This window comes from Chelonoidis abingdonii, chromosome 25 (assembly GCF_003597395.2).
Source record: "Chelonoidis abingdonii isolate Lonesome George chromosome 25, CheloAbing_2.0, whole genome shotgun sequence".
Taxonomy (NCBI): Eukaryota; Metazoa; Chordata; order Testudines; family Testudinidae; genus Chelonoidis; species Chelonoidis abingdonii.
The window spans coordinates 10,658,549-10,674,166 of NC_133793.1; the positions used below are offsets into that span (position 1 = coordinate 10,658,549).

Consider the following 15,618-nt stretch of genomic DNA (forward strand, 5'->3'; position numbering starts at 1 on the left):
GGGGGTGCAAGGGCCTGGCGGGGAGGGAGCAAGGGGGCTCTAAGGGAGAGGTGTGGAGAGGATAGAGATCATGGGGGTATATGAAAGAGGGGAAGAAGGATCATGGGGGATGGGATACTGCTTAAGGGCCGGGGGCAGGGAGTGCTGACCAGGATGCAGTGCCCAGGTCTGGGGTACAGAGTCTCTGCACAGACTCTGGGCTGAGCCAGCGCCATGTCTCTGTTAACAGCTCTCAGAGGAGGCTTTGGGGTGGGTTGGTTCATTTATCATCATGCTGGACTCTAGTGGCCCCCCTTTGTCTGCAGGCGTGTTGGAAATGTCCCTCCGGCAGCCCCCCCCTGCCAGTCTGGGGTCCTGGGGGCTTCTGCTCCTGAGCCTTCTCCTTGCCCCGCTTGCCTGCCAGGCGTGTCCAGCCCCCTGTGAGTGTTCGGAACCAGCCCGGACTGTCAAGTGTGTCCTGAAGGAGCTGAGCGCTGTTCCAGCTGAGATCCCCGGGTACACCCGCAACCTCTTCATCACCAGCAACCAGATTGCTCGCATCAGCAGCCAGGACTTCCAGGGGCTGCCCAACCTGGTCACCCTCTCACTGGCTAACAACAGGTAACGCCCCAGACTGCCCGTGAGGCTGGGCTGGGAGATGGTGCTTAGGGCAGCGTAAAATTCTCTCTCCTCCATCTGAGGAAATACTCTTTATTTTTACACTGTGCACTGTGGATCTCACTGCCACAAGATGCCCCTGCATCCAGAAGCTTAGCAGGATTCCAAAAAGGATTAAATGCTTATAATCAATAGTGAACATCCACATAACCCCCTTGCATAAGGAAAGGTGGGTTTATTTCAGAAGAGATCTAAACGCTCATGCTTCAGGGCATGAGTCAGCTGCTCACTGGCGGGGGTCAGGAAGAAACTTCCCGTATGGGCAGGGCATTCCATAGTTGCCCATTACGTGGTTTCTTGCACCTCCTCTGAAGCATCCCTCAGAGATGGCGCAGCAGGCTAGCTGGAGCACTGATCTGGCATGGTTATTCCGGTATCTGTAACTTATTTGTAAATGGTCATGGCTGTAGCTTCTTGGCACTGTACACCCCGGCCAGTGCATATTTATACAATAGAAATATGTATGTTGTAAATGTACACCCCCACCCTACCTCCATTTGCATCCAGTGGGAAATCTGCAAGTGCCTTTAGTCTCCTTCTGGGTTTGCTGCATTCAGAGCCCATTCACCCCTTGAATTAACACGAGGAGCTGACCTCTGAGTGTCTGGACGGGCTAAGCAGACCTGAGAGGTTAAGCACCATAATGCAGCTGATAAAGATACTATTGCATCTGACTCAGCTAGGAGAGAGGCTTCTGCTGCACTCCAGCTTTTCCAATGGGTCTGAGTCTTCACACCTAGAAACCTGAGCACCAAGCAGTGAGCTGCTCCCGAACCTTTAATTCTCTCTCAGGGGAGTCAGCGGCTCTGAGCCTCAGTCCCATGAAAATGTCTAATTTTCCCATTGTTATAAATATCAAAAGTGCTGCTGGATCCCACTGGGGAAATCTTCGTCTCCCGCTCTCCTGAGCCAGAGAAATGGGGCTCCCATGGAGTGTGGCAAAGCTCACAGGGCTCAGTCCTGATGAGTGAGTCCATAGGAAAGTGAAGCTCTCTTTGGCCTTGCAGAGCGCCCATTGGCAGTCCAGCATTCTGGGAGGTATTTGGATTTTGGACCCTCAGAGCACATTCAGGAGGCTGTTTGTGTCTAGAGATCCTAGGACCAATGCTGAGAAATCTTTCATTTTACCTTGGTGTGTACAGGAAACCCAGTTAGCAGTCCAGATCAGTGTGGTAAAAATGGGAAGCCTGAGTCCTACTTCCCACCACCCGCAAGGTCTGATGAGCCTAGCGAAGCTGGCACGTGCAGAATTAAATCTGAACTTGTCCTTCACTCAGTGTGTTGGGAGCTCTTGGTGTACAGATGGCAGGCAGGGCATGCTGCTTTTTGGAGACCCCTGCCACATGCACTGTGACGGATTTAAGGCAGAGCATTAGCTGAGCCTTGCTGGGGATGAGTTGGCTTCTGAAGGGTGCGGAGCTGCTCTAATGTGACTTTCCTGCAGGCTTCCACCAGAAAAACTTCTTGTGAAAGTGACATGAACTGTTAAAATCCAAAGGCAAAGGAGTGGCCTTAAAATAGTTCTACTGGGAGCTTGGGCCGGGTACTGGAGGATACTGAGCATGTCCTTCCACAGTTGTTGGGTCCAGATCAGAACTTGGGGAGACCCTGTGTGGTGACTAGCAGCACAAACTGCTAGTCCAGGAGCCAGAGGGAACCACAGGACCTGTCTGTGCCTAGCAGAGTCAATATCTGTTATAACTAAGTCTTCTCTCTTCCATGCTTCAAGGAAAGAACCGACCTCTAATCCAGGGGTCGGAAATCTATGGCATGTGTGCCAAAGATGGCACGTTAGCTGATTTTTAATGGCACGCTGCTGCTTGCCAGGGTCCCAGCCGCCGGCTACGCTCAGCCTGCCCAGGTAGGCAGCGGGCTGAGCAGGGCCAGCGGCCGCCCCCCGGCAGGCAGCAGCGTGCCATTAAAAATCCTGCCCGGCCCGGCTCGCTCTTCTCTGCCCCTCCCGCTGGCTTTTGCACATGCTTTCCTGACCTCCGTCACTTCTGGTGGGAGGTTGTGTTTCCGGGTTAGCGTGTCCATACCGCTACCTGGTGTCCACGGAGGCTGAGCGGCCCCAGAAGTGGCCCCGCCGGCAGGGACAGGAAAAGGGACCTGGCCCCACAGGAGTTGCAGCGTCCGCGAGGCCTGTAAGTGGGGAAGGGTCCTGGGTCCCAGCTGTACCATTTGCCTGCCCCGAGCACAGCCGGCTCCGTTCCCTGGGCTCAGGCAGGCTGCCTCAGGGTTTGAGCCCCGGTGCTGGGATGAGCTCGGCTCTGTCCTGGGGCAGGCTGCGTCCCACAGCCTGAACCTGAGACCTGGGGGCTGTGGCTCGCTGCCTGGCTGGACCCTGGGAACAGCTGGGTCACGCCTCTTTCCCCACCGCAGGTCACTGGACCCCTCTGCCCTCTGGCATTGAGGGCAAAACCCAGGAGTCCGAAGCCCTAGTCTGCGTCTGCCCCCGACCCCCTCAAACAACTAGAGCCCAGCTGGAAACCTAAGAATCCAGAGTCCTCGCTCCCAGCACTCCTCCCCTAAGTGTCAGACACCAGACCCTTCCCAGAGCCCAGGAGTCCCAACTCCTGGGCTCCAGGCCCTGCCCTACCACCCCCCCACACACACCGCAAGCCCCTGCCCTGATCCCTGCACCCCCCTCACACACACACAGCCCTGTGCCCTGACCTCTGCACCCCCACACGATCCCAGCCCTGATTCCAGCACTCCCACACATACCCAGCCCCCCCACATCCCATGCCATGACTCCTGCACCCCCCTCACATGCTCCCAGCCCTCACATACCCCATGCCCTGACTCTTGCACCCTCACCCTGAGCACCAAATGGGAGCTCCTGCACCCCCCTCACATTCCCACCTGCAGCCCTCACACCAAATGGGCGCTGCCCAGGTAAGCGCTCCACACCCAAACCTTCTGCCCCAACCCTGAGCCCCCTCCTTTATTCTAGCTCCTGGCCAGACCCTACACCCCAACCCCTAGCCTACTCCTTCACCCCCAAACCTGTGCTCAGTGGACTCCCACCCTCCACTCAGTGCAGAGAGAGAGGAAGAGAATGGGCTCGAACCAGGGAATGTAGGTACCCACTGTATGTGGGCAAGGCCGAGACCCCAGACCAGCAGTGGGCTGAGCGGCAGCAGGCTGAGCTGCTCAGCCCACTGCCAGTCTGGGGTCCCGACCACCAGCCCCGCTCAGCCCGCTGCCGGCCCTGGATTCTGGCTGCCGGCCCCTTGCCATCTGGGGTCCCGACCGCCGGCCCCGCTCAGCCCACTGTCGGCCCCGGGTTCTGGCTGCCGGCCCCTTGCCAGCTGGGGTCCTGACCACCGGCCCCGCTCAGCCCGCTGCCGGCCCCGGGTTCTGGCTGCTGGCCTCTTGCTAGCTGGGGTCCCGACCGCCGGCCCTGGGTTCTGGCTGCTGGCCCCTTGCCAGCTGGGGTCCCGACCACCGGCCCCGGGTTCTGGCTGCCAGCCCCTTGCCAGCTGGGGTCCTGACCACCAGCCCCGCTCAGCCCGCTGCCGGCCCCGGGTTCTGGCTGCTGGCCTCTTGCTAGCTGGGGTCCCGACCGCCGGCCCTGGGTTCTGGCTGCTGGCCCCTTGCCAGCTGGGGTCCCGACCACCGGCCCCGGGTTCTGGCTGCCAGCCCCTTGCCAGCTGGGGTCCTGACCACCAGCCCCGCTCAGCCCGCTGCCGGCCCCGGGTTCTGGCTGCCAGCCCCTTGCCAGCTGAGGTCCCGACCACCGACCCCGCTCAGCCCGCTGCCTGCCCCGGGTTCTGGCTGCCAGTCCCTTGCCAACTGGGGTTCCGACCGCCGGCCCCGCTCAGCCCGCTGCCGGCCCCGGGTTCTGGCTGCCGGTCCCTTGCCAGCTGGGGTTCCGACCGCCGGCCCCGCTCAGCCTGCTGCCGGCCTAGGTGAACGGAAACTCCAGGCTGGCAGTGGACTGAGCAGGCCAGCGGCGTAAGATCAGCATTTTAATTTAATGTTAAATGAAGCTTCTTAAACATTTTGAAAACCTTGTTTACTTTACATACGACAATAGTTTAGTTATATAATATAAACAGAGAGAGACCTTCTAAAAAACATTACAATGTATGACCGGCACACGAAGCCTTAAATTAGAGTGACTCAATGAGGACTCGGCACAGCACTTCTGAAAGGTTGCTGACTCCTGGTCTAATCTAAGGACTTAGGAAGAAATTTCCTCTGTGGGCAGGTTAGTCTAGAACAGCCCACTGCAGAGTTTCTTGCACCTTTGTCCAAGGTAGTCGGTGCTGGCTGCTGTCAGAGGCCGGATACTGGGCTGGCTGGCACGTGGGTCTGATCCAGTCTGTCCTTTCCAATGCTCTGTACCGGGAGAGATACTGCAAGTACTTTGCGGGGTCACTTGAGACTCGGGTTGGCTTGTCGGGTCTGGTCCTGTGCCGGTTTCACTGTGGGTTGTGAATATTTGTACCTGGTATTTCTGAAGAGGCTGATTGAGGGGCCTTGGCAGTGCTTCCAGGGGGTCTCTCGGGCGGACGTCGAATAGGGATGCCTTATACGGCTGTGCTCTGAGCAGCAGCGTCTGCGCATGCTGGGACTTGGCCATCTGCGCCAGAGAGAGTGCGTGGACCAGAGGTGGGTGGTGTCTGTAGCAGATGGACAAAAAGGAGTGAAAATCAGGTGCATTCACTTCCTAGAGTGTTACCTACAGGGACAGGCCTGCGCAGTGCAGGAGAAGTGAATTTAGTGCGGCATTGACAGCCCTGGAGACTGGAGCATTTGATTTAGCCCCCGAGCAGGCAGCAGCGGAAGCCAGCTACCCTGCCAGTCTCAGGCATGGTAAAGGGTGTACAGATTGTCCCTGCTCCTTGATCTGTTCGTCATGACAGCCAGCAAGGCCCCGTTTGTACTAGTGGTTTTGTGAAAGAATTGGGCTGAGATCCACCAACTCGTGTCATGCCAGCAGCTGAATGCTGTCAGATGTCACTACCAAGCTTGGCTGGATGCAAACCCGCATCCTAGGGAGGAAGACTCCTTACAGGGGTCCCTGAGTCTCAGTATGGAAGGGTGAAAACAGGTGGGAAACCAGGAGCTCTTTTGCCAAGGCACTGCCAGACTGGAGCAGACTGTGGTCCACATAAGCCAGTCTCATCTGCCAGTGCTTCAGGGGAAGGTGCTAGTAACCAGTAGGCACAGGCACTGAGGTAAGCTTCCCCTCTGAGCAGACGTCATTTGGGGCGGTATAAACCCTTCCACATGCAGACCACCTCTGCCATCCGCGCTCCAACTCCCCTTCCATACGGGGTCCCAGCAAGGCACAGAGCTAGCCTTGATGATGCAGGGGGCAGAGGGGAAGGGGAGGCTTGCCTGGGTGCTTCACCTCTAATGGCACCTGCCAGATGCTGCCTGGGTGGACCGGCATCTGGCCAGTGCAGTGATCCCTACTGGGCTGTGAGGTCTAGTGAGCAGAGCCATTGCCTGCTTTTGAACTCCCACCAGGCACTGGAACCCTGCGGCGCAGCTGTGGCCTGCCAGGCCTTTCCAGAACTGGCGGGTTTCTGAAGAGCCAGGGGCTGTTTGGTTTCGTTCAGTAAATTGGGGTCAGGATCTCCCGCAGCATGGAGGCGAAGGGACTGCAGGAGAGAGCGTGGCACCAGCTCCACTTCCAAGCTCTGGCGTGGAGCTCTCCAGTGCCCCAGGCTTTTGGGCTGATACGTCCTGCCTGTCCCTGACCTAGTGCTTAGAATAGTGTCAGGCAAGGCTGGCAGAGTTTAGAGGAGCCCATGGCTGCAGCTTTCCCTGGTTATCATCATCCTGTGTAGGGTGCGCCTGTCCCTGGTTTTGGGGGTGAGGGGCTCACGTCCTCAGGCCAGCCCTAGCTGTGGAGTTACAGGACCACGATCAGGAGCTGCAGGGATGGCTGCAGATGTTCCCTGGAAATGGTGGCCACCTCCTCTCAATGCTCCTTTCCTCTGCCTCTCCCTGTTGTTCACCCAGCCCCTCAGCTGAGTTCCCATGTTCTCACCGGCTCGGACAAAGGCAGGAGCAGCTGTGAAAGCCATCTGCAGGGAACGGAGCTGGGAGGCAAGCGGGGAATATCTGCCGTCTCTTACCAACGCTTCACTCCAGCCACACTGTTGGTTCAGATGAACTCGGGAGGAGGTCTGGGAAGTGGCTTTGTTCTCATGGCATTCCTTGTTACCCAGGATGCCTCTGGGGCAGACATCTTGCTTGCCCTGGCGGAGCTGTTCTGCACTGAGCATGTGTCAGGGCCCACTGAGCGGTGACATGTTCTGGCACCGGCAGTGGTGCTGGAGCTGGCGTCATGTGGCCCTTATTCTTGGCCTTTCTCCCCTCAGTCTTGGGCCTGGGCTCCCCACATGCAGCTCTGCTGGTGCACTTCAGTCCTGACCCATTTTAGCCTGGACTGGTGATTTTTGTGATCGGAACAAAATACACTGGGAACTGAGTTGAGTCCATCCAACTCATGTCACTTGTGTCCTCAGTGACTTTTCAAAGCCAGCCCTCGGAGGAGAAAAGCCCATGGGTTAGATCATTGAATCAGTCAGCCTCCTTTGCATGGGCCTCTTTAAAAGATCCCTTTGGTATCCGCTGCCAGATCAGGTGTGTTCAGCAGGGAGAGGAAGATTTCAGCATGACTTGGGACCTGCCTCTGCTAGGTTAGTGCAGGCCAGGCTCTGGTCAGCCGCGTGTGACGGGTGCCTGGTCCCCGTGTTCTGTGTCACTCCCACCTGGCCGGTTCCACTGGATCAGCGCTTCTCACCCCACTGCCAGGGAAAGAGAAGTGCTGACATTGCCATGGCAACAAGCTTACAGGCGATGCAGCTTGGAAACAGACCCTGGCGGGGCTTATGCTGTGGGAAACTCTCTCTTTCTCGGCTGAGACCTGCCAGTGCTCTGCGACCGGCTGGGGAGGAGGTCGGTACCACTGCCTGGGAATTGGCGCCTGGGTTTTGATTGGGACTGACTGGCTTGTGGACTAGGCAATGGGCGAGCAAGCCTGGATCTCTAACCCTAAGACAGCCAGCATTGGTGAGCGCAGGCTGTACTGTCAGGCGGCCGGTCAGTGGCTGATGCAGATGGAGTCTGAGTGATTTCTGTCCCAAGTGGGCAAGTATCCACATCACTAAAACCACCTGCCCATTGGCACTAACAGGCCCCATCAACCAACGGATCCAAGGCTGGCTGGACCATGGGCTCTTCTCTCCTCCTACTAGCGCCCCCTCTGGCTCAGATCCAAGGCATGCTGGCAAGGCTGTGGGGAGCAAGGGGCTGGCACTGCTGTCCATCCTGTCGCTGTTCCCCTGGATAGAAGACTTCATCCTCCAGCACCTTTCACCAGCACATGATCCTGAGAAGCTTCGGGATCCGGCGCTGGACTGAGAAGGAAAGGAGAAGGTGTGTGATGTGGAGCAATGAACCTACTATGCCTCTGCAGCAGATGGCCATCTGCAGCTCAGCCCTGGGGCAACTCTCAGCGGCCACTGGCCTGTTTGGGGGGCAAAACTGCAGTGCATTTGCTTACACAGAGGCAGTTGGGGGGTGGGCTTCCACCACTCATGAGTGACCCTGCTCCACCCCACCAATGTGATCTTTGGAGAAGGCTAGCTAGCCCCCTAAAATAAACCAGGCCAGGTCTGCTGCTGCCCAGCCAGACTCTGTGCCTACCCTTCCGGCAGGGGGATGATACAAAGGCCTTGGAATTTATTACCATCTTTTGCGTCTCTATTCACTCTCCGTGTGGTGTGTGGGCGTTTGAGGCACTCTGGCAAACCAGAGCTAGCTAGTTCGCTTGGGGCAAGGAACTCTGAGCCCAGCTCCTGGGTCTTTCACTGGGATCATAGAACCATGGGGTTAGAAGGGACTGCCAGGGTCATCCAGTCTAACTTCCTACCCAGATGCAGTATTCGCTGTGTCTAAACCATCCAAGCCAGGTGGCTACCCTGGGTAAGCCACTGTCCAATCAAGCCACCTACCTTTTTTCAGAAGTAGCCTCTCATTTTGGCTTTACTCTCTGGGTCTCAGCTTCCTTCTTGCAGGATGGTGGTGAGGGGCCGATGGTACTTCCTGCTGAAGGAGGATTGTGCGGGGTAATGCATCGGCATTTGCAGAACTCCTTGAAAGGTGCTAGAAGCCTCCTTAGTAGTATCCTCCTGTGATGCGAGCTCTGTGGCAGAGATGGGACTCTCAGCCGGAGAACCAGGCTGGGCTGGGGACGGGGCAGGCGAGGGAGTGTGTTCCCGTGATCATGCTGACGATAGTGTGGCATGTTTAATACTGTCAAACGGCTCTCGCGTCACACGCAACCTTGCGAAAAGACGACTGGGAAGCAGCATCTGTGTCCTGCGCCTGGAATGTGATCTGCAGCCCATGAGGTCAGTGAAAAGGCTTCTGTGGATTCAGTGGGGTTTGGATCAGGCCCTTAGTTGTGAGCCCTTCATGGCACGTACGACGTCTTCCTATGTGCTGTACAGCCCCTAGCACCATGGGCAACTGATTCTGATTTAGAGCCTTTGGGCACCACTGCAGTATAAATAAAGCAAGTTCCATGATCTCCAGATACCCAGCGGAGTAAGGAAGCAAAACCTGCTTCCCAGTTCCCGGTGTCCCATTTATCTACCAAAGAAATTAACACCAACTGCCAGCGCTGCTTAGTGTCCTTGCTCCTCTGCTGTGTGCAGGCAGGGTGCTGGATCTGCTTGCAAAAGCAATGGAGACCTGTGCAGAGGACTGCCCCAGTGATTGTCTCTGTGGGTGTTGTGAAGCTCCTGGAGTATTTCTTTAGCAACTGGACTAGGCAGCTGGGTGGCTTAATGTCTAGGCCGAAATCTTGCTATAGCTTCTCCTTCCTGGGTGGGCCTGCATATGCTCCCACAGTGGCTACAAAACCCTGCAAAGGGGCTAAAGCTGGGTTTAGACACTCCTGCCTGGCCTGTGCCAGCTGACTCAGGCTAAGGGCTGTTTAATTGCAGTGTAAACGTTCACACTAGGGCTGCAGCCCAAGCTCTGGGACCCTCTACTTTGCAGGGTCCTAGAAACCAGGCTCCAGCCTGAGGCCGAAGGTCTACACCACATTTAAACAGCCTCTTAGCCCGAGTCAGCTGGCACGGGCCAGCCGTGGGGGTCTAACTGCAGTTAGACGTACCCTGTGCATCTTGCCATTGGTTTCTGTGGGAGCAGAATCGGGGCCTCTCATCAAAATTCTAGGCTCTAGTTCTGTCTAAGCCAGTGCCTGAGCTACTAGGTATCTTGGCAGTTGGGGCAGAAAGACTTGAACCTGTTCCTTGTGTCTGTTTAAGTAGGAGGGGTGCTTTGCTCAGAGTTCACGATCCCCCTTGATTCATAGACTCATAGACTTTAAGGTCAGAAGGGACCATTATGATCATCTAGTCTGACCTCCTGCACAATGCAGGCCACAGAATCTCACCCACCCACTCCTGTAACAAACCCCTAACCTATGTCTGAGTTATTGAAGTCCTCAGATTGTGGTTTGAATACCTTAAGCTTCAGAGAATCCTCCAGCAACTGTCTCGTGCATCTGGGTTCTGTAAAAATAGCTCCTGTGCATAATAAAAACCCCACCTTCGGAGCCAGGGGTGCCTAACAAACCGTAGTCAGTTAGCCTCCCGATGCGCTGATAAGGTCACTTCACCCACCTCTGAAATCCAGCCGCCGCTTGGAAGCCCCCCAAAATATTCGCCTGTAGCTAAATGGAGTGGGTTGGATTCAGACCCTACGCTGGCGTCCATCAGGAGGAAGTGAGTGGAGCTGGATGAGGTGTTGGGTCCAGTAACTTCCTAGAGAGGCGGGTCTGACTGCAGGTGTCCGGGTAGAGAAGCAGCTGCGTTCTAAGGCGGGTTCAAACACAGATTTAAAGGACCCGTGTGTGGCAAAGCTCCGCACACACAAGCCTTGGTTTCTGAGAAGTAATTTCCAGTCTGTTGCATTCTCACCTCTGCCTTTGGCCAATCTTTAGTAGAATTTCAGGCGTTGCAGAGTAAGTGTTAGTGCTGAAGCCATCCTGAGCTGCTCCATGCAGGAAAGCTGCTCCGTCTGGTTATGACTCGGGAGGGTGGGACTGAGACAAACCGCTCTCGTTTCCCTCTAATAATCCCATGAGCCATGAGGAACTGGGACTGTTACCTGTGCCTCAAGCAGCCAGAAAACAGGCCTGACTCTCCAGTGACCTGGCTAACTGCAGTGGAGTTACTCCTGATTTACACCCAGTTGAGTGGGAGGAGGATCAGCCCTATGTTTTTATTGTATGGAACCAGAATCGTCCAAGGAACATCCCAAATCCACATGAAAGACCCCTCTGGGATCAGTATGTTCCCAGATGTCACAGGAATGTTACGGGCCTTCAGCGAACTCCTTTGTGGGGGGAACTAGGCCCTGTGCTAATAGAGAACTGAGCATCCTCAACTCCTATTGAAGTCAGCGGGAACCACAGATATTCAGCGGTTTCCAGGATCGGGCCCAACGTTAGCCCAGTTAAGGGCAGGAATAATTCATGTTCTTGAAATTGACTTAAAACTAAGTGCCATCCCCCTGCCCCCATCCCCCTTGGAAAGGAGTAGAGGAGGAAACAGTGCATGCAAAGGCCTTTTGGCCACCCCGGGTCCCTTTGTCGCTCACATGCGGGAGGCATGAATGATGAGGAGCATCTGGAGTTAATCACCTTCCTGGAGGGTGGCTGACTCCTGCAGATCCTCAGGGGTGTGTTTCCACCCACAACCATTTGCATTTTGGAGACCAGCATGTGCACATCTGACAGTGGAATTTGGTTCTGTGGGTGTGTTTAAAACTCTGCTTCTCTTAAAGGGACGGTTCCAGAATAACACTAAGTCCTTCTGTGGTGGTGGTCATCCCACACCTCTCAAATCACTTTACAAAGCTGCCTAAGCTCATTCCCATTTTACAAATGGGGAAACTGAGGCCAAGCGGAAGCGATGTGACTTGTCCAAGGCCGGACAGTGACTCAGTGGCAAAGGTGAGAGTAGGAAACTTTTTACTGAAGAATCAAGGGGCTGGGCACATATGACCTGTTGCATGAAATATCTCCAGAGGAAGAACCAATATGTCCTTATACAAGCAGGTTTCTTGGGATCTATATAGTTGCAACTGGAGTCATTCCCATTGAGATTCAGGTGTGTGTGGAAGAAGGAAAAGATGCAAAGATTCTTGTGTCCCTGGCAAGCAGGAATCCCAGCGTTGGTACTGAGAGTATGCAGGCTCCTCTCAGAGAGACCCCAGGTGATTAATGAGATTGTGTAGGTCTTCTACCCAATGTTTGGAAAAGCATCCAAAATCGGAGCCCACTGGGCCCTGCGCTCTTATTAAATGCGATGGGACAGTTAGTGCAGGCAGGCGGTGCTGCATGCCATCCCTACAGGCTAAATCCTCCATTTGCTACTATGTGAGCCTCGCCAATGTATCTTCAGCTTGATGCAGAGGGGAACACCCTTAGAGGTGCAAAGGGAGTTCTTTCTCCAGGGCCCATTCACACCTGCCCCTGGGGAAATGGACTGAGACCCATCAAACTCATTGCATACAGGCATTGACTAGTCATGGGGTGGAAAGAGCTTTAGAGCTGGATGGGAAGGGCGACCTAGATGTGAAAGGCCCCGGTTCCTAGGTGCTGGGCCGTTGCCAAGGGATGGAATCAGAGCCGTTGAGTCGCCTGGGATATTTGACATGAGCATGACCATTTCTCTCTCCCACCCCAGGATCAGCACTGTGGAGTCACACGCCTTCTCTGCCCTCCCCAGCCTACGTTACCTGGACTTGAGCAATAACCGCTTGGTTACCATCTACCCCGATGCTTTCAACTCCAGGAACAACTCCATCTGGGAGCTGAACCTGAGCCGCTCATTCTACAACTCCTCCACGATCCAGCCCGTGGCAGCTGCCATAGTCCAGGGTGGCTTCCGGAGCCTTTCCAGGCTGGAGCTGACCAATAATGAGATAGTCTACCTGCCACTGGACATGTTCTCCAGCCTCCACAGCCTCCGGCACCTGGACTTGAGGAACAACTCCCTGGTGGACATCAAGAACTCCACCTTTGCTGGCCTTGACCTTGAGCACCTCGACTTGACCTTAAACGCCCTCAAGACCCTGCGGATTGAGGCGCTGGCTGAGTTGGGGAGGCAGCTGCGCCTTCGCCTCTTCTTGAAGGAGAATCCTTTCGTCTGCAACTGCGACATTGAGGACCTGGTGAGCTGGCTGAATCAGAGCCAGCAGGTGGCTGACGTGGAGAAACTGGCCTGTGTCTTCCCCCGGCACCTCCAAAACACATCCCTGATGGACCTGGCCGGGGCAGAGCTGGGCTGTCACTCCAGCCAGCACAGCAAGAACACTCTGCAGACCTCCTATGTCTTCCTGGGCGTTGTTCTGGGCATCATTGGCGTGATCTTCCTCTTCGTGCTCTACCTGAACCGCAGGGGCATCAAGACGTGGGTGAACAGCACACGGGACGCCTGCCGCAACTTCATGGAGGAGTATCGCTATCGTTATGAGATCGACTCCGACCCCCACGTCACCCAGATCTCCACCTTGGACATATGACCACATTCCTCTCAGGAGCCCACGGTGGGGCTCTTTGGATGGCTTTGTGAGCTTTCAGGGGTGGCCTGGTGCTACCCATCTCCAGAACCAATTCATCTGCCTGGTGATGAGCTGTGATGCTCCTTGTGACAGAGTTAGAACTTTTTTCTTCTCATGTTTGAGGGACCTTGCTGGGGAGGAAGGCGCAATCTCCCCCGGCATGATCTGTCTCTTGCATTGTATTCCCGGCTCTCGGGGAACCCCTCTGGCAATGGGACTCAGCCTTGGGCAGATCTCTTTGTGGGCATTATAAAGCGGACACAAGACAGGGATTTCTGCCTCCCTTTGGCTTCAAGCTTCCATTCGGGTATTTTTGGAGTGGGAGGCTCTATCCAATGCAGGGAGTTGCTGCAGTGGGAACACAAGAACTGCCCCATGGGACCAACCCACCAGCTCGGTTAGCTCAGCATCCCAACCCTTCTACAGCATCAATGCAAACTTTGGAGCTAACGCAATCATAAACCTCAGGGGTATGTGGGAGATTCCTTCCTAACCCCAGCTGCCGATCAGCCTTCGCCCTGGAGCAGGTGGATCGAGAGCCGTGGGGATGATTCGTTTAGCTTTGAAGCCACTGTTGCCAGTGGAGGGAATGAGCTGTGAAAAGCCAGGGCCGTGTCTGGAATGCCCACTAGGGGGCCCCATGCCCGCAGTGGCAGGACAGCTGGGATTTCACAAGTATCCTGCAGTGAAAGGGCTTGTGCGGCGCACTATCCTCCTGCTCCTCCGCCTAGGGACGCCAGTAAGTCCCTCCACGTGCAGGCGTCTTACAGGAGCTGGGCCGGGAGGGAGGGGAAGGTTTAAATGAGGGGGGGGGATTCTTTTAGGGGGTTTATTACTGTACATATTGTAAACCAGGGGAATGGGGGAGGGGGGATTTTGTGTTTCTCAATGCACTGAGCACATGGAATAACCATCCCGGCTGCTGGCAAATTCCTGTTATGAACTAAGGCCCAGATTGTTAATGCTACAGTGGCAGTGCTGCACGCAGTGTCACAGCGCCCAACTGACTTAGGAGCCCAATTGCACTTTCCAAAGGGATTTAGGCACTTAGGAGTCCCCATCCGTTGACCACCAATGGACTTAGGCTCCAGGTCCTAACTGCCTATGGGGATTAGGCTCCCCAGGCAGCCTGGCATTGGGCATTGAGTGCAGCAACGCGATAGCGTCACCTGGCTGGGATTTCCAGGCAAATCTTCCTCGGGTGTCAGTTCGGGGGTCGCTGCACGGGCTGACCGGTGCGCTCCAAGCGGAGTGGCAGCTGCCTTCCCCCTGAGGTGGGGGGAACTTGTTCCTATTGGTTTTGTCACCCAGTTTGGACCAATAAATGATTTCTCAAACTGTGCCTTGATGTCGGTGTGTAATGAAGTGTCCCCAAGGCCTGGGGGAGCAGAGGGGGTCCCTTAGTGTGGGTTCTGGGCAAAGCTCAGAGCAGGAGCTGTCGGGTTGGACTGTGCCCCTGGTTCTGGGGTGGGGCTGACCCTGCTTGTGGCCTCTTGGCATGAGCCTCTACAAGCCAGTCAGGGGCTCTTGGCAGCTGAGGCTGGCTGAACTCCTCCTGCAGTAAGAAACCCTGATCTGCCTTTTGGGACAGCTTGCCTGGCAGCCACAGGCTGTGAGGGTGGGGGTGGGCTATGGCATACAGTGACACACTGACAACACGACCTGTTAGCTTTTGGGGGGGCTGATACTTTGAGGGGGCATGCACTGTAGTGCAGTATTCCATCCTGTTGGACACCTAGGGAAACCAAGGCACTGGTAGCCCGATTCACCACTGCCATGTGCTGAGTGCTCACTGCCGGCAGGGCATCGGGGATGTGAAAGGCTGCCATGTTGCTCTGCTACCCTGTGTCTACAACAGGGGGATGATGGACTGGAGTCGGAGAGGTTAAGGCCCATTGAGAGAGAAGGGTAAGGTGCTTCAGCTCCTGGTGGCCAGCCTGAGGCAGCTAGGTGCTGCAGGAACCCTGCCAGGAACCCAGACCCTCTGAGCACCAGGCCCCAGGTGTCCCGGGATGGAGACATCCCTGGGCCAGGCCTCTCTTGAAAGTGCTGCTCTAAGACTTGTTACAAGGGCTCTCCGCTGCAGAAGGGAACCCAGGAGTCCTGCGTGACATTCCCATGTTCCGAACTGCCCCTTTGAGTTGGCAGCTGCTCGATGTTAAGGAGCGGGTGGGCAGTACGTAGCCACGTCCTTTGGGCAGAATTGCTTCATCCTCTTCCTCAGCCTCTGGCCAAGTGTCTCAGGCTCTCCAGCGCAGCAAGGTCCAGAGGGTGGTGGAGGCAGAAGCCCCAATGATCCCCAACGCACTCAGTCCTACTGTGGCACTCCCTGGTTTCAGAGCCTCCCTCCAG

At 55.9% G+C, this 15,618-nt stretch overlaps 1 protein-coding gene across 1 annotated transcript; it reads left to right on the forward strand.

Annotated features, from left to right (window-relative positions):
• Nucleotides 1-310: 310 nt before the first annotated feature.
• LOC116837956 (trophoblast glycoprotein-like) lies at nt 311-13,980 on the forward strand. Its single transcript, XM_032802900.2, has 2 exons — nt 311-600; nt 12,390-13,980. Exons 1-2 carry the CDS (start codon nt 317-319, stop codon nt 13,225-13,227), a joined length of 1,122 nt encoding a protein of 373 aa, XP_032658791.2. The 5' UTR covers nt 311-316; the 3' UTR covers nt 13,228-13,980.
• Nucleotides 13,981-15,618: the final 1,638 nt, after the last annotated feature.

Excerpts from the sequence above, each read along its gene's own strand:
- LOC116837956 (XM_032802900.2), top strand. The coding sequence starts at position 317 with ATGTCCCTCCGGCAGCCCCCCCCTGCCAGTCTGGGGTCCTGGGGGCTT. Across the intron at positions 601-12,389 it reads CTCTCACTGGCTAACAACAG|GATCAGCACTGTGGAGTCAC; the intron begins GTAACGCCCCAG and ends CTCCCACCCCAG.